General features: G+C 43.5%; 1 protein-coding gene across 3 annotated transcripts; it reads left to right on the forward strand.

The window, feature by feature from the left end:
- The first annotated feature begins 73 nt into the window (after window positions 1-73).
- Window positions 74-15,045, forward strand: NitFhit (NFT-1 protein). Of its 3 annotated transcripts, none has more exons than XM_065423899.2 (11): window positions 74-227; window positions 438-652; window positions 1,189-1,283; window positions 1,996-2,146; window positions 4,665-4,775; window positions 7,248-7,349; window positions 8,456-8,630; window positions 9,867-9,983; window positions 11,343-11,488; window positions 12,458-12,556; window positions 14,840-15,045. In XM_065423899.2, the coding sequence occupies exons 1-11, from the start codon at window positions 224-226 to the stop codon at window positions 14,930-14,932; spliced, it is 1,308 nt and encodes a 435-aa protein (XP_065279971.1). In that variant the 5' UTR covers window positions 74-223; the 3' UTR covers window positions 14,933-15,045. The 3 variants fall into 3 exon arrangements, with proteins under 3 accessions (XP_065279971.1, XP_065279969.1, XP_065279970.1); XM_065423897.2 differs by having other exon boundaries at window positions 75-227; window positions 1,189-1,344; window positions 1,943-2,146; XM_065423898.2 differs by having other exon boundaries at window positions 78-327; window positions 1,189-1,344; window positions 1,943-2,146.
- The last annotated feature ends 3,786 nt before the right edge of the window (window positions 15,046-18,831 follow it).

Raw genomic sequence — 18,831 nt, forward strand, 5'->3', positions numbered from 1 at the left:
ACACTATTACTTGGGGAGTTGCAACTTTTATTACTCTATTGGGGAAGTACAACCTTTATGTTTGTTGTTACCTCTAGATGTCCCTAGGTGCTTAGGTCGCTTGTCGGCGTTATTTTCGAGTGCGAAAGCAGTGAAAGTGCGACATGTACCGGTCGCACCCGAAACCAGCCACAGAAACAGCCGTGAGAACTTAAATTGTCGAGCTCTCAAGAGTCCTACGACTATGGGTACGTCGGCTTCACTGCTGCTGTTTTGCATTGTTACTGGACATTGAGCTTATTGTCGTCCGATCTCGGCCGCTCGCAGCTGTGACGACCGCGCAATTAAGTACGTGCAATCGCCGACCGAGAGAACAGGGTGATAGGATCGCTGCGAGCAGCCGTATTGCTAGTAATTTCCGCTTTGTTCTGACTGTCAACTCTCGGTTTCTCCGCCAGCTTTGGCCGCCATATCTCGCACCGCACGAGGCAAGTTCTGCGAGCTGATCGTGAGATCGTTGGTACGTCCATCAGCGGCACGCAAGATGTTTAGCACGAGTTCCTCAAACGGAAACCTCATCGCCGTGTGCCAAGTGACGTCCACTTCGGATAAGGCGGCCAACTTTGAGACGTGCTCCGCGCTTATCCAAAAAGCTCGGGAGAGAGGTGCCCAGGTGAGAGCTCGAGAGCATTGCAGCAAAATAGAAGCTGGAATATTTGTTGATGTTGAAAAGTATTTCTGCGTAATGACCGGCCGTACAGCCTGTTAGCACCGCCTTGACAATATTTCCCATCACATTGTGGACTGTTGTATTAAAACACCAGCATCTACTGCTCAGACGTTTCGTACGTAGGAGCACCAAATATACATGACTCTTCTGGCAAAACTGTTTGCTTGTTCGAGCTGAAACTTAGCACAGAGATAGCATTGCCTGGTAAATTTAGTTTGCATCTATCACTTGACTGTTTCGTTCACAAAAAATCAAAAGTGCGCGTTGTCTGGGGCGATGCCACCGACAAAACGTGTCGATTTCACTGCAACATATTGGTGGTGCCATCTGTCACAGCTACGGCGAAACAATGTACGGCGTTCGCATTTACCAAGTACTTGGTGGAAATCTACGATATGCAATGTGATTTTACGGTACAGCTTTCATATATAACAGCATGCGTCCCATGATTTTGCTTAACCGTCATTGTTGTCTTTTAGGTGGTCTTTTTACCGGAAGCAGTTGACTTCATAGCGGAAAAGAAGGCGCAAGCATATGAATTGGCTGAGCCACTGGATGGTCCGATTGTCACCAGGTACAAGGAACTCGCACGGAAGCTAGGCGTTTGGCTATCACTTGGCAGTGTCCACGTTAAGGTGTGTTCTAAGCTTTCTAAAGATATAAGTGACTTGCCTCGTGTAGATAGGGCTTGAAAGATGCATACATAGGCATATCCACAATGGCACACTCTCTGTCTGCATTTTGCGCCTCATGGCATGACATTTACATTTCTTATCAAAATGTCTGTCATCGCTGAAGTCTACAAGAAAGCACAATAAAGCCATTCTTGTTGAAGCAGTTTTGCATAGCTTCAACATATTCATTTGTAGATGAGGCTACAAAAGTGTATTTCACCTTCATGACGAACGATAACACATTTTACAAACCAGCCTCAGTGGAATATTTTGTAAATGAAAACTGTTTTCTGTGCACAAATTTTTGCGCAATTTGGGACGTATACTGTCACTACAATATATGTATGAAAGCTTGTGCATGGCTACTTAATGACAGTGAGTGGAATACGTTATCAAGCTCACACACTACTTTGGGCATTTGTCATTCCTTTTTCTCCGTTGTTATTCTTCACTTTCCAAGAGATCATTTTGAAAAGCCATTTTGTGTGTTGTTCTGTGAAGCCAGGACAGGATTTCTACAAGAACGAGAATTTCCTCTGACGAGAATAAAACTTTGCAGGACGTAAACGAACCGAGCAGCCGCATTTACAACACACATGTGATCATCAACAGTACAGGGGACACGGTGGGAACGTACAGCAAGGTTCATCTCTTCGATGTTGACGTCGGGACATTCAGGAGCCGGGAGTCAGACTACACCATTGCAGGGTCGACGATTCCCGTACCTGTCACAACACCTGCTGGAAAAGTTGGCCTAGGAATTATATCCTTCTGTTTTTGTTAAACGAGACGCAGTCCGCACCACAGCTGTGTGTACGTTGTATGTTTTTAACATGCCGAGCTACATTGAAAAGCTCCAAAATTTTTTTTCTATACTGTCTTGCCACAGTCAATTTGGATTTCTTGCCGCTTCTTCATTTGTCGTAGGTCAGGTTCATAATTCAAGATGGCCATTATTGTTATTTATAATTTATACTTTACACAGCTACCGATATTTGGACCTGTATCCTGTAAATCCATCTGGCTAACTGTACGTCTGCTGAGAACTGTGGCATAGGGAATCTGCTGTGGCCAGAGGTTGTGGTGATAGCTTCAGTATTCTACTCGAAATTACGAGTGCAAGTTGATGTGGGTTCTTCCCAGGAGACAAGCAGCTATAAATGAAGTGTGTCACATCCGTGGACCTGTTTAAAGGGACTGACAACTGATCTTTAAGGATCTTATGTTTTATGGCACAACACAAAGCTCACCCCTAAGTAGTGTTTACACCTGCAGCAGTTACTCCCAAAAGCGCATGGATATTTTGTACGCAGAATTTTTCGATCTGAGCAGCCTCTAAAAAAAAAAATGTAAGAGTCCTCCAGCAACGCTGAGAAGTGAGAGCGATATCGATAGCCCACATCGCAAATTGTGAAAGCTGCCCGTCATTCTGCTTCCACAGGAGTGAGTGCAACTGTGGTTAACTGCCTACATTTTTACATTTTCAACCACTTTTGAAAATAAAAAGCAGGTACAATAAGTTTGTGTTGTTGTGCCAACCTTTCTTACATTTGTACTGCATTTTTTCCCAAGCATATGCCTAGGTCATGGCTGGCTGGCCTCCGCCGTCATTATTCTGTCGATAGACAAACCAAGCCAACTCCTCAAAAATTGTGGCGAAGACAACACCACTTTTCCAATCACTATATGTACCGTGTAAGTCAGAAAAATATTATAACAAAAGAAAAGTATACTGCATTTCAATACTAATAGAAGACCAGGAACTGCGTACAGTAATAGGAGGTCACGTGATAGGCCTCTTATGCATCTTCATGTTTTTGCGATGTGGGGCACCAAAGGTCACTTTTCGCGACATTTAGTGAAGACTTAAGAATATAAATTCGTGTTTTATAAGGACGACATGGCTCACTTTAACCAATACGATAAGCCATCTTTCCATTAGCGGTGTTATCTTGAGTCATGTTCTGAGAGGTTGTCTGTCCCGTTATTGCATGTGCTTGATGAGCTCAGCAGTGGCTAGTTTACAAACATGTCCGAAAGAAGTGTTCATGCTCCCATGTTGCAGCTTCCACACTGGGCACAGCATGTGCCGCTGTATGGGGCACCGCTTATGTAGGTATGGTTAATGCTGAATGCTTGCCCATTGCTTTAAGTGTTGACAGGTTAAGTGCTGCTGTTGGATTCCGTTACGATTAAGGCAGAGGTTCACAAGAAGGTGAAGACCTGGAAGTAACCGACACCCAGAGCGACAAATGCTTTCCTTGGCAGCGTTTATGTAGCTAACTTTCCTCCACCCTCGATTGAGAAGGAGAATGTAGGTGTCAGTAGGGTGAGCCAAGTCAACATGTTGAAAAGGGGGTTTGGTTGGGATAGAGAAGACACCTGCGAGGGGTTGCACTGCAGATTCCTTCAATAAGCAGGGGGCGACAAAAACAGAACACTTTTCACATGTACGTGGGCGGCGTCGATCTAGTGGGCTTAGCCTTCCCAAAACTAAGGAAACAGTTCAAAAACGAGCAGTATAAGAATGGGAAAAAGATGTTAAAAAGGGGGCTCAAAGAAACCATAGGTCGATAGGATAAGCGGATACTTACTCACCAATATTTTCGTAGGCTAAGTACTCGTGTTCCGACCCATGTTCACGAGCACTCACTCAGATTTATGGTCACTTCGATTAACAGCTGCTGGCACTCCCATAGATGCTCACATCAACTTACACTGGCTGACATTCGCTGACGTTGACGCTCAAGTCCACTCAAAATCACCCTCATGTACTCATGTTAACTGGCACTCACTCCTGTTCATACTCGCATCCATTCACCACTTTTGCCACTCACTAACATTCAAGCTCACGCCTGTGAAATAAGTAGGGAGCAAGTATGAGTCACTGTACTCATGTGTGGCATGCTGACCTATTAAAGAAACTGACTTGTATAAAGAGGTCTCCCTTTAATAGTCAAAAAAGCAAAGTAGAAAGTGCAGTTGCTGCACAATGCATTGGCGGGCTAGTTGATGCAAATCCATAATTACTTTGTTTAGCGCAAAACACCAGACTGCCCTAACGAAGACATGTCACTTAGTTGTTATGTCAGCTGTGGCCTGAGGCATCCCGGGTTTGACCACTGTTGATCATGTAGAAACAGGTTATGTCACTTCTGTTCACAGGCAGTGTTCAATTTGAGATTGGCTGTACCTAAGAAAAACTGGTGCAGCTTTAACTTATAACAACCAGCAAGAAGAGGTTCTGCAGCTGTATTGTTTCCTTGACTACTTGACTCCACTGCTATGACCTCAGGTTTCCAGAATTTTCCCTCAGCTTGACAAAAATGGGTGCTGAGATCCTGACGTACCCTTCAGCATTTACTGTGCCCACCGGGATGGCTCACTGGGAGGTGGGTTTATTTGCTGTGTGCATTTTGTGTCTGCTGAACCTTGTGAATGTGTATGATTTCTTTTTTTATTCTCTTTTTCGTTTCTTTCTGTTTGCAAATTCTACTTGAATGTTGCTTTTGGATATCACATTTCATGTATGAAGGAGTATTTGCCGCATGTTGTCAGACCAAACTAATCTGGTGGTTTTAGTAAAGCTGTGAATTCATCAGGACTGATTAACTGAGAGGTAATGTCAGCTCAGCTGTTCATGACCCAGAACATGTGCCTGTGAGACAGAAGCTTATATCAAAGCAGATGTTGACATACACTTCACTTCCATACACTTCCCTTCACAATGGTTTAGCTGTTTGTTACTGAGAAAACAAAAAAAGAAAATATAAGGACATCAGTGATTCCTCTGGCTCTGGAGTTGTTTGGCTACTACAGCAGCAGTCTCTCGCATCAGCCACTGCCATCTTCTCAATAACAGCGTCCTTGTGATGCACATAACTTTGCCCTCGTCCATGGCAGTATTGCCGGTTCTGGCCTCCAAAATACACGCACAGACCCTGTCACTCTCAGAGTCTCCTATGCAGTGAAACCTATGGATTACCATGAAATGGTATCCGAATAATGCGGCAAAACACGGACACAAGAAAAAACGAAGACAAGTAGATGTCTTCGTTTCTTTTTGGGTCCATGTTTCGCTGCGCTATCCAGATACCATTCCATAAAATGGATAGCAATACGGGCTTGTTGGTTGGTCACCATTCCATGGTAACCAATCAACAAGCCCGTATCGCCACCCTCTAATGAGTACATTGTGCCATTGCCACGTAATAGTGAAGTGGTTGGCGCATCCAACACTCAACAGCACATTCTTGCAGAAACATGAGCCTTTACCCAGTGTCGGTGGTGGGAAAAGTATATAGTTTTTATTTGCCTTATGGCTTGTACAAAAGTGCTCATGTACCATATGCATTCATCACTGTCGTCCTATCTGTGCCCACTGTAGAACAAATGTTTGTCCCAGTGATCTTTGATTATCCTCTCTCATGCCAGCTGGCCCCATCTTATACATGGAAATTTCCTAATTTCATCACACTACCTATAGTTTCCTGCCATTCTCGACTGCACTTCCCTTCTCCCAGCACCCATTCTGCGACTAATATACCACCAGTTGTCTGCCCTATATGCATTAACATGGCCTGCCCAGCTCGATTTCTTCCTCCTAATGTCAACTAGAATATTGGCTACTTCCATTTACACTCTAATCCACACCGCTGTTTTCCTGCATCTTAACGGCGTCACTGCTAAGATTTTTTGTTCCATAGCTTGTTTCATGGTCCTTAACTTCCTCTCAAGCCTCTTTTGTTAAAAACCTCAAGTTCTTGCCTGATACATTAGTACTGGTAGAAAGCTATGTTTATACATTTCTTTTTCAATTAAGATAGCAGTAAGCTGCCTGTCATTACTTGGTACTGCCTTATGCATGTTAACCCATTTTTATTCTGTAGATTTGTTTCTCATGGTGAGGAGATCCTGTGCATAGGCCGCACCTTAAAGGACCCCAGGTAGTTGAAATATATTTGGGTGCCACCATTACAAGGTCCCTCACCTACAATAAGTTCACCTTATGGCGAGGCTGTAACTGAGAATGAAGAGTTGGCCTACTGATGATGATACGATAACGGCGACTTGACAATGATGACAACATGCATCATTGGATAGGGTGAACAGGCATAATGTATAGGACGAACAGCCGTGGTAAACTGGGTTTAGAGTTTGCAATTGCCGTTGCAGAAAAGGGGATGGTGTTCATGCTTCTATTTCATACAGTGTACTATCTGTGGGAAAGAAAAAAGTTTGTTTAATGAAGGGAGGCATTTAGGGAGTGTATATGTTTTTTGCCTACCTGAACTGATGTACTGTGCAATGGAAGAGAGAAGGCCATAGTAAGAGGTACAGAGGAGTTTTAAAATACAACATGCTTGATTTCTCATGGGTTCTATAGCACTATGGATGCTCTAAAGGAAATTAACAATTTCATCAGCCCACTTGCTTTGATATGGTAACTGGCCTCCTTGTTAGAACAGAAATGCAGAGAACTCGCTGCAATCTGTTTATGTTCATCGATTGAGCACAATTGTCTTCAATTCTGCATAGTATAGAGCATTACCATAATTTCTTTGCAAGGTTAAGATTTTCATTTTGTTCTTTCTTTCCATCACTTCCTTGTTACATAGAAATACTCATTTCATTCTTGCATTCTTCTTTTCTGTGCTACTCTTGTTGTGTTCTCTGTCGCCATTGTTTACTTGGTGTGTGACTGCTGAGCATGCCCACTCACAAGCAGCACATGCTTATGCGGGCAAAAGTGTACCTGTACAAGCACATGGATTAATAAAGAAATCGTTACTAACAATTAAGAACCACAACCTGTAGTGTTATTTAAATGTTGTTTTATTTTCCGTTGGTTTTTGTGGATGCAGGCAATGATGCGAACGCGTGCAATCGAGAACCAGTGCTACGTTGTGTCTGCTGCACAAGTTGGGCAGCACAATTCCAAACGGTCTTCTTATGGACATGCGCTGGTGAGTTATTGTTGCATTAAAGCTTTTGATTATTTAGGGAAGAGTTTTGTTACACTGTGTTATGATAACTCGTATCGTTTTCTTTCTGTAACTTGTGTTTCGGTACCTTGTTTTCCGTTGCAGATAGCTAGGCATACCAATTAAGAATTAATTGATTACTTATTAACTTTTCACCTAAATAACATTTTTTTAGTGTACTTGCCATGGCTAGAAAAAATGGTGTGCAAATTATAAATTTCTTTGATGTGCAACTATGTTTGAGCAATTTACAAGGTTTAGTGCTGTGGCCCAGGAAACTCATCTAGGGTGCCTGTGCGCACCTCTTGCCATACCCGAGTAAAGCCATGGCAGAATTTTCACTCGCTTCCTGTGTTTTACAGCATGCTTCACGAACATATGCGTTGCATAATCGCTGGTTCTCTTCAGTCATCTTTGCCGCAGTAAAGTCCTGTTACGCGGTGAAGCATGTCAAGATTTGAAAAATGGGCCACTGTCACGGAGCATTGTACGTGGCCCTTAATTATATGCAGTGGCGCACTCGGTCCCCTGTCTCAGTATGAGCGCCACCAGCCATTCAGAGCTGTTTTTGACATTAGTGTGGTGATTTGCTGCCGTCCTGATGGTTATGTTTTCCCTGCTGTCTTGTATTGTTGCTGCGTTTTCTTGAAAACATGTCAACAATGTTCTACTGTAGCTACTGCATGTAGATTGTTGCAGAAAAAAAAATTGCACTGCGAAATGCATTGAGAAAGACTTCTGTGACTGGACTATGTGTGTAGCTTCTGCAGCTTTGCCTGCTAAGTACTGTGGAAACTTGGTTGGCCACAAAAAAAAATAAAAAATAAAATAAAAGGTCGATAACAATACCATCTAATCGGCTTTCCGTGGCATTGTAGATTTCGGCTACATTTGGCAAATAATATAAAGTTCTAGAGGAATGATCCTCCAGTCTCAGGCGATTCGATGCTTCTGTTTAGTGTGTGCCCCTTTAGTGCTGGGATGATGAATGAATGAATGAAACCACGTTTATTCCACATTAAAATGCACCGAAGACGCTGCGGTGGAAAGGGGAGGGGTGCATGTCCTTTTCTTTTTTTCCCCGTCAGGTGGTGGACCCGTGGGGCTGTGTTGTGGCTCAATGCTCAGATACAGTTGGCCTGGCATTGACCGTGATCAACCACGATCTGATCAAGAAGGCGCGGCGTGCTATTCCCGTTTGGGATCACCGAAGGACTGACCTCTACGGAAACCTCTCACCGTGTTGGAGCGCCAAAAGCAATGGCAAGTACTAGCCCTCATTAGTCCTCGTGCTTGTCGAGATTTTGAAACATACCGGTTCTGAGCATCTGAGTCATTTGGAACCGAATGCTCAAGTGAGAGAAAGCCAGATTTCAGCATCAGTTGCAGTTGTGCAAGAACGAGGCATGTAACAATCTCCAACGCAAAGAAAGGCAGTCTGTGGACAGCCTTTCTGGTGATTCTGGACACACCAACAAACTCGGGCGTCTGCATCCACTTGGGGTTAGAAATTGGAGTTGCCATTCCTGCAACACCTACCATTCTATAACTTGCTATAGAGTGCAAGGCAGTTTACATTCCAGCTGAAAAAAACATCCTCTTCAGCTTTCTTCAAAAGGAGTACACGAATTTTACCAGAGGGTAACAATTGTTGTGAAACTAACTCTAGATGTTTTAGCCACACTTACAAGCATCTTTAACTGCAATTCCAATGTTTTTATTTGTGCAAAATAGAGAAGGGGTTGGTGCGCAATAGGAGATTTATATGCATGTGTTAGCATAGTTTGGAAAGATTATCTATATGGAACAGAAGATTTGGAGCAGCACTACAATTTTGTGTGCCAGTTAGAACTGCTTGCACAGTTAAACAGTGACATAACATGAATGTAATGAATAATCAGTTATAAATTGAATAAATATCAAACTTTTCTTTTTGTTATTAGTGTGTGACAAATATATGCCTATAACAAATACCAGATACTATAAAAAACATTTTTGTGCTAGATGCAAGTTTGATACAGGCAAGTTTGGCTGTAATGAGCAGTTGCCGCATGATTTTAGGTCATCCATTTTGCTTTCTTCACCCAGAACCCAGCTGCTGAGTACCTCTTAATATATGTACAGGACATAAATTGTCAACTTGCGTGTTTTGCAGGTGGTGTCAGGCATACATGTTGCACAACATGGGCAGTATTGCAGCAAACAGGCTCTGTGCGGCTTATGTTCTTGCCCAATTTTCCTGGTTTGCATTTTTTAGTGTGGGACGAATTCTGAGAGATGAGATTCAGGGATTATCAACTTAAACGTGGAGGGAGCAGCTCCCTCTTCAACATGGGCTGCCATGTAACCTGACACCTTTGGCTTTTGCTAGCTGTTTCTCCTTTCTGGCTAGCTCTGAGCCAGTCACCTGAAGCACGCTTTGCGATCTGCTCACTTGGAGAAGTCGCAGCTTGGCGTTTCCTTTCTAAGACGCTCCATTATTATTTATGATTTTAACAGAAGTACCAGACAAGGACCAGTACCAGTTTGGCCAGGTGACGTTGGAGGCGTCGCAGCTATTTTACAAGTCTTCTCTGTCTATGGCCTTTGTCAACAAAATGCCTGTGCTTCCAGGACGTATCCTTGACCCTCATGTTACCTTGTTGTTTATCGTGGCTGTGTTTGCTTTGAGAGACGTTCAAAGGGCCGTGCCATAGTATTGTATTAGAACCATTGTGAAGCTAACAACCAAGACCAGGAAAGCCTGGAAGAAAGAATTGTGTGCAGGAAAAAGGAGGAGGAGGCTGGAATGCAGTGGCCTGACTTATAGGGCGGCGCTAGGAAACTTTAGAGCTGCCTTTGCTGCCGGGGAAGCTCATAATCTTCTTGTTGCAAGGCAGTCTGCTAACGCTACCAGGCTAGCCAGGGCATATACGTGTTCAGCCTGTGGAAACTTGGCAGACCAGGCCGGTGCTACCAGGCCAGGTGGTACGGAAGCGAGTCCAGCACAACCAGACTAGTGTGTACTACTAGAAAGCTTTTTGAGTGCCCTGACCACACTTCCTTGCCTGATGCATTTTGTGCCGCCAACAGCAGTGGCGCTGCATTTGCCAACTATTGAAGGTACATCACTGCAAAGTGCGTCGGGGGCATGGTCAGTCTGGAGTGCGCATTTGGCGTCGTAGCAGACCTGTGGTCTAGGCCGGCAGTGGGTAGAGCTACGATTTGCTAGACATGGTCAATAGCTAGCATCAACAATGCCACTGCTATAAGTAGCACGAGAAGGTGAGGTGCTTTATGGTCGGTGCACTGCCCATATATTCTATTTAAGTGTAACCAGTCTGCTGAGGGCATGGCCGACCGTGCACGGTCTTGCCTACACTGCCACAGTGTATCGAAGTGTTCCAGTGCTTTATGTGCCATAAGCTGCATGGTGACGGCACCTAGAGACGGGATCGTCACGAACTGCCGGTACCGTGAGTCTCCGTCACATCGGCGAATATAATATCAGTGACTGCCAGAACGGTCAGAAGGAACACTTCTCGATAATTGGCATGTGTTATGGACTGCGTCAGCACAGTTAGCTGTGCTTGTAATGTGCCGTTATTGTATTAGTTAACCTGTGTGGGTATATAAATGCTTGTCCTGTCTGTATCTCTGTTGTATGTCTGTTTGTGATAGACTATAGATGATCACAAGTATGCAGATGGCATGAACATTTGGATGTCTCTCTCTTTCTCTGCATGTAATCCAGCTTGTCCATTATTGTGTTTGATTAATTCAACTCAGCACGTTTGTACTCTATAAAGAGCATACAACATTGTGACATAGGGGCATGTTGAGTATCGAAACTCATTAGCATTTATGACACGAGTCACGAAAGTACAGAGACATTAACACTAGTTTCCTTTTCGATTGCGCATTAGGTATTCATTACACAACACTACAGATATGTCATTGCATCAGCTTCTTTTTCCATGATTTTACCTCCGTCAGATGTCTTGGTAGCACCGTTCAGACCAGCGCTTCGGCTGAGCGACCTGTCGAGCGAAGAAGTTCAAGATCTCTTCCTAGTGGTCCAAAAGGTGCAAAGGGCTGTGGAGAAGCACTTTGGTGCCTCTTCTTCCACACTGTCCATACAGGCAAGTTGGCTGTCACGACCGCATCTATTCACAGCTATCACCACCAATCGTATTGCGATAAGCATCTTCGCCTATGTGTTTCATAGCACGTGGTGCTGTCGGAAGCATAGCGCACGCTTTTAGTAGGCGATAACCGAAACGCACCGCCATTCCCTGCTGCAGACTGCGATTGTATGCATTTCTTGGCCACTAGATGCCGTATAAAAAAAAAGAAAGAAAAAGGCGTGAGTTGCGCGTGATCGAGCCGCCGTCTCACGTGAAAGCACCAGCGCACAGTTTCTTATTCCGGTACCAGCAAATCTACACCTGGGTCGTTGCACGCCGAATTCACAACTATCGCTGCCAAACCTCTTGCGATAAGCGTCTTCACCTATCTGCTTCACAGCGCATGGTGCATAGTGCCATTGATAGCGTACTGCATGCTTTTAGTAGGCGATAATCCAAATGCGCTGCCGTTCTCTGCTGCGGGCGGTGCGATGTGGGCAACATGTTTCGCTTCGGCGGTATCAGCCGTCGCCCACCAGCTTAATTCTGTCTCGGCTTCCCACCGCCCTCTTAACATGCCATGCAATAGGAAAACAACAAAAGGCATCTTGGGGTGCCAGAGCACCACCAGCTCGACGTGTGTCATCTCATGTCGCAATGATCGGCGTGATGCTTCGCATTACGTAGATGTCAGCAATAATGAGTCTGTCAAAATTTTTAGTTACTTCAGATAGTACGTTTTCCAGGTTAGTATGTTATTTCTCTCGGTTTCTTCCAAAACGTATGAACGAGTTTCTACTGCAATAAATCATTTAGGACGCTCAGGGGCTTAGTAGTGTACTTTCCTCAATTTCAAGGTCCAGGACAATTATGTAATGTAGAAAAAAAGAGGAAATGTCCACTCAGATACTGCAGGGCATGTTTGGTTGTAGACTAAATACATAACGTACTGTGTAAAGTTTAACCACGACTTTAATTTTTCAGGATGGCCCTGATGCCGGCAGATCAATAAACCACATTCACGTGCACGTGCTTCCGAGGAAACCGGGTGACTTCTCTCACAATGACAATGTCTATGTCAAGGTCAGTTCTATGGCGAAGCTAATTCTAGTTCTAACAGGTCATAATTTTCGTACAGTCAAACCTTGTTAAGTCGCACCTGACATGCAAGTCCCCTCATTATATCTGATGATGTGTGCTCATCAATCCACTAGAATTGTGCATGGTGATATAGACAAAAGAAATTATTGTCGTCAAGTACTATGTGCAAAAGAAACGCAGGCCTGATGCCTCCAACTAGCCGACTTTGACGCCTTTTGCATGGCTGTTGGTACACAATTGTGTGATCGGTGTTATCACATGGGACCAGCACATTGGCTTGCCAGCTGCAGGCCAGTCAAGCCAAGCTGCTGGCCACTATGTGCACGTGCATCCAGGATATGCTGTTTCAAGTTGCTCAGGCTGAGTACTTGACATTTTTGCCACCAAAATGCGTACGTGAACTGCTAGCAAACGAATATTCTCTTCAGTAGAACCAATATTGTCTCAAATCTTGAATTTTGATGTTGTTATAGCGGTACGATAGTACAGCTAAACTTCAATAAGCCAGAATGGGTAAAAGATGCAATTTGCTTCATTAGACTGGTAGCGTCTAGTCAGAAGTTGATTAAACAAGAATTTTTTGGGAGGATATGTGTTTATGCGACAGGTGGTGCAACAAAGCTTATCAACTGGCATTGTTGCTTACGTCTTTCATTTTTCAACATAGCGGAATGGCACGAAAAACCTGTGCATTTTTTGAACAATACAGAAATTCAAAGAAAGTCTTATCAACTCTGAATCAGGGGACTTAACATTCATTATGAGGTGTTTTCAAAGGACAGACAATGGCAGCAACAGAAAGTCCCTGTTGCCCAAAGAATTCTAATCATCTTAGTTAAAGTAATTAATTGGCATTTCTGTGAAAATATATGTAGGTTGTTTACTAGCATCTCACCTATACATAGCATTTGTATTTAAAGTTTGCTAATGCGTTACTTGGACAGATATTGAATTTGTTGCATTTCAGAAAGACACCCAGCACCAAAAGGTTAGCAAGGCCATTGTGAGGTCACTGTAAGATTACTATATTGGAAGATTACTTGCAAGATTACAAGTGTAGTGCTTCGAGGGTCCGATAAGGAGATTCAGGGGTTGCTTTTACTATTTTGTGGCTGCACATAGGACTAATAGATTTTTTGATTGCAAGAACAGTGATAGAGACACCCTAGCTGCGCATGTGCTTTTGGCATCACCTTGTTGCTTCTAGCGGCAAAGGACAACTCAGAACTATTGTTCTGTGTGGACCACACATGGTTGAACATGATGTGCTCTGCTGGAGCACTGGTGTGTGTGAACAGAGGATTAAAGGAAAGCACTTTGCAGCTCAGACAATGCTTTGTGAGACGCTCGCCTCAGTATACCTGATAACTATGAGTACAAGAGAAATGAATATATACATTGGTGGCATCTCTTGTTCCGCTGCATGGTGAGGTTGAAGACTACCTGACGAGTGCATTGCAGCATGCCCGCATGCCTCATAGCATTAACTAGCAGGGTTAGTAATTATCCCAGTTGCACATATAAGAAGTGCTACTGGGAAGCTGTTGCTTGACTGTGACAATCGTCCTCTGATGGTTACTGCTCAATTTAAATTTTTCTTCCACTTGACGTCATTTTCCTGTTCCTCTCTCAAGTTCTTGCATATGAAATCTTATGAACTCCTAAGACACGTCTGTAAGACCTCTCTGTTTGCAGAGCTCGTTTTTGCATACTGAAAGCTTGTATGGTGACCAAGCAGTAAGCTGTGGCAGCTTTTTAATAACTTCTCAGGCTTTCTTTTAAGCATAGAAAAAGAAGCTCTGCAACTTTAATGTGTCGCAAACATCTGAAATTGATGTTTTCAAATGTGCTTTACAAACCTTGTGTAGATATGAATTGTCAATGTAAAGTTGATAATTAAGAAGTTTATTAATTAGTGTTAACCGCTCTGTAGCAAGCACGAGGAGTGCTGTCCAATCACCAGCACCGGCATTAGGCACAAGATCACCGCTTGAGCTTGTACTCTGTGTTCTGTTCCCGTCGTGTTAGCCGTTCTGAGCTCACAGTAAATAAATCTCTTTAGAACTCTACTTATGAGAATAAAAAATACTGGATGCTTCTCCTCGAGCTTGCCGATGATGTACGGTTGGTTTCAACTACACAGAAGGATTTGCTTGCTTTTTTTAAACATGATAAATGGGACCCCGAGTGTAGTTAGCTTGTTCGATACAAGCCTTCCTTTCCAAGTTATTTCTTGTTCACGGTGTTTCTTGTGCAACCTTGCAGCTTCAAGAACACGACAAGGATGACAAGAAGCCAAAAAGGTCTGCTGAGGAGATGGCAGAAGAGGCACGGCTGCTGAGGGCATTATTTCAATGACGAATATTAGCAACGCCTAGGATTTATGCTTTAATTCCGTAGTGTTCTTACATTAACGTACAAATATGTATAATGCTTGTAAATAAAAGTGATTTAAAGACTTTCCAAAATAATTTTCAGCCTACAGGACTCTTTTGTAAGATAGATGAATGCAGGCGTGTAGCATTTGATAAAAGCCTTCGCAGATTTATGCATATCAAAGCAAGTGAATTTCAGAATGCGTTTTTCAGCTGCACCAAATTTCTAAAAATTGCCTGTGGCTGATAGCACAATTCAAACCCTTGATCTAAATAGCTCGATGAGGTGGCCATTAGTTGTACAAGAAATCAATCTGATTAATCAAATAATGAATATATACATGGTAATTAACCTTTTCATTAGTTACATTATGGCAAATATTTTGATCTACAAATTGTAGCTACTACTATACTACTACTACTTGCTACTAGCCCAGCAACAGCAACTTCTGGAATAGTAGCTATGCTTGTGGACAATTTTCTGTGGCTATGAAGAGGAAGCTAGGGGGGCAAAGCGGGCACAAGTGAGAGCACTTCTAAAAAGAGTCCCGCATATTAATCAACGTTAGTTTAGGCTGAGGAAGAGAAAACATAAACACCTTATTAACAACAGTTAAATAAGACACGGAACACACACACCACCGAGTGTGAAGGTTTACTTATTTTGCGGCTTTCCCCTTGCACGTCTGGGGAAACACGAAACTGTCGCACGTGGAAGCTGCGCCGATTCAGCGTCTGTTCCGAGCAACAAAAAGCACTGTCGAACGCTGCCGGACTACTTGGCACGTTAACTGGGCAGAAGCTCCACTTCCGTAGCTTTCCCTTCATTGCCACAGAAAGTTGTCCACGAATATAGTGAGTATACAAGGCATATTCGTGCATTTCATACATAAATGACATTAACATCTTACAGCTAATTGTGAGGATGGCACTGGTTTCAAGATATGCGCTGTCAAACTTGCAGCAATAATGCACTGTTCCATTTACTTTTTCAAGAAAATGTTGTTTATGCATTGCATCACAAAAGTAACTGGAAGACTGGTGCATTTCATCGGACACATTGAAAATTAATGTCTGAAAACTGATGTAGTCCTGAGAATTCGTTCCAAGTAAATACACTTTGCGAGCTCACTGGCTAAATTGAAATATCTGCCGTAAAGTAAGTAATTAAAACATCATTAATTACAAATAATTAATGTTATTTTGTTATTTCAACAATTAGACATTCTGATTTCTCGTAGAAGTACAGCCGAATCCACTCGCAACGATACCGGTTCTAACAATATATCGGTTATAGCAATGAGAAGCTGCTGCACCATCAACTTCTGTATATTTTCCATGGTGAAATAACCTCCTTACTACAATGCCTCAATGCTGCATTAGCAGTTATAATGATAAAGTCTGGCTGCTGGGTGTCCGTACTGAAAGGTAGGGATACGAAATCCTTGACAATAAAGAAAGGAAAACGAAAAATTCAAGCCACTGAATGATGGCCTGCTGCCAAAACAACCGCCGCACGTTCATTTTCCAGCCTTCTCTGCGTGTCTCTCTCCCATTGCCCTTTCACCCCTCTGAAACATGAATGGACTGTGCCAACTGGGCTGGTCCCGGATTGCTTGCTGGATCCTCCTTCAGTGCAGTTCTGTAAATAGCTTTAATCGCTCGCATTCGTCTTTGTTGGTTGCGTCGAGATCGTTCCTGGCCATGTGGTTTCTCAGCCTCGTTTGACTCGCCATCGAAATGGAAAATGGCTGATCTGCCAGCTGATCATCTGCAGTGCATGACATTGCCGGTGAAAAGGAAGCACATGGCTATAATAGATTTTGAAACTTAAGTGCTCCTAACCAATGAGGTGATCGTCGCGAATGTGCTTGCATCGGATATCGACGGCGACGACAGTAGCAATGACACAGTAGGGCAGGCTGCCTCAACATTGTCCTCACAGGAGGCCCGGCAGATGATTCAGTCCCTCCCTCTGGGGTTTCATTTTCGCAAGGAATCTTCCGTGGAGCACTTGGATGCCTTGGAGAAGGATGCCTGCAAGCTTCGTGTAAAGCATGCAAGGCTGATGGACAGAGTTTTCTCGTGCAAGCCAGTGAGAAGTATGTAGCGAGGTGCTTGTGACAATCTCACCTCAGCATTTCTTCTGGATTTCTCAAGCTGACAAGCTGCCACAGCAACCTTCTAACATTTTTTTAAAAGGCCCGGCGCCACGAAAGCGATCTCGGTGACGCTCGCATATCGCTTGCCGCCCTTGACCCCTCTTTGCAGTTGTTGTAGCAGTGCCATTCTTTAACGCCGACAGGCACGGCTGTTACACGTGATCGGAGCACCAAGGAGGCAGTTAAACGGGCGAACACAATCAACAGCCAGATGGAGGAAAGCAGTGGGGCAGGGCACTGGCCTACCCACCATTATAGTTTTCTCACACCTGCTCTGCCATTCCCCTAGTTTGATTTTTTTATGCAACCTGGTTATGACAATTATCGGTTATAACAATGTCATTTTTGTGGCACTTGAATATTGTTATGAGTGGTTCGACTGTGGTGGTCTCCTCACTGGGTAAATTCGTTCAAGGGTTAGAATTGCGCTATTTGCCACAGGCAATATTTAAAGATTTGGTGCAGCTAAAAAATAAAACGTCCTATATAGCAATGACGGCTAAGCTAGATAATGGAGCTCTCGCACTCTTCGGAAGTCCTATGTTTTTCACTGCCTCAAATCTACCCAAGACTTTGCAAATGCTACAAGGTATGATGGCGCTGCAAGCAGATGCCCCCGCTGGCAGTCAGATCCTTGATTGTAAAGAGTCACCTTGCCCGACGCTCTAGGGTGCCCTCTCTGCTGTGGGTGTGCTGCGCCAGTACTGTGCTGGTAATGAGGGAATCGAACTGAATTAGGCCAACACAATCTGATGGGTGGAGAATGTCAGATGTGCTTTGTAGCCCTTAGTAACAGTTAAAGGCAAAGGCAAACATTACGGAATACTAGTACACACAGTTTTGTTTTCAATAAATCGATTCCTTCCATGCTTCTTTTCACCATGGAAGATGACAAATTCGTGTATATAACAAATGCATCACAAAAGCTTACTTAACTTCATTATTGGTGAATCTGGGTACATTAGCTTACCTGATGTATATCTATTTTTAGCATATAAGCCTGTTGTAACCTGGTTCGACTGTAAATTGCCACCAGCAGTGAAAATGACACGTGACAACTTCCTGCGTACAACTGATATTTGTGAAGTCCCGTTGACGATGCTTCGCATTTTCCTCGAGCTACCGCCTTGAGAACCTTATAAATGTAAAACTGACAAGGCATGCCGATCAATGGGTCATTGTAGACTCAAGGACAACCTAGGAATCAAATACAAGCCCCACCAACAAAACTGCTCTGTGTCTGTCCTCTATTCCTCTTTGCTCCCAAATACAGTTCCTGAAAAATGACAGTATTGAAAGAAGTTTGCCTTTGCCATGATGTCATGGAAATGAATTCTATGGGCTGGTGAATCCATGCATTATCTCCAAGTTGGGCAGTAGTGCATTTGCCGCTTTTTTCATTGGTTGACACCGACTACAGATGGTTCTGCAACGGCCATGGCAGCAATGAGCTTGTGCCTCGTGCCAGACAAAGTGCGTCAAGTTCATTTAACTTACCGTACATCCCGTTACATTTTAAATAAAAATGCCTCAAGTGTGAATATAATTTTTTGTTTGAGTGAAAATGTATTTGTAAAATTGTGGCTAGCTGCAGAGGAAAAGGCTGAGTTGAAAACGTTTTGTCTGATGCACTACAGCGGTCCACCATTGTCCTTCCTGCCACTGAGTTATTTCTGCTGGCAAAAACAGATGATTTCCAGGGCCTTTGTTTGTAAACAGC

This window comes from Dermacentor albipictus, chromosome 6, assembly GCF_038994185.2.
Source record: "Dermacentor albipictus isolate Rhodes 1998 colony chromosome 6, USDA_Dalb.pri_finalv2, whole genome shotgun sequence".
Taxonomy (NCBI): Eukaryota; Metazoa; Arthropoda; class Arachnida; order Ixodida; family Ixodidae; genus Dermacentor; species Dermacentor albipictus.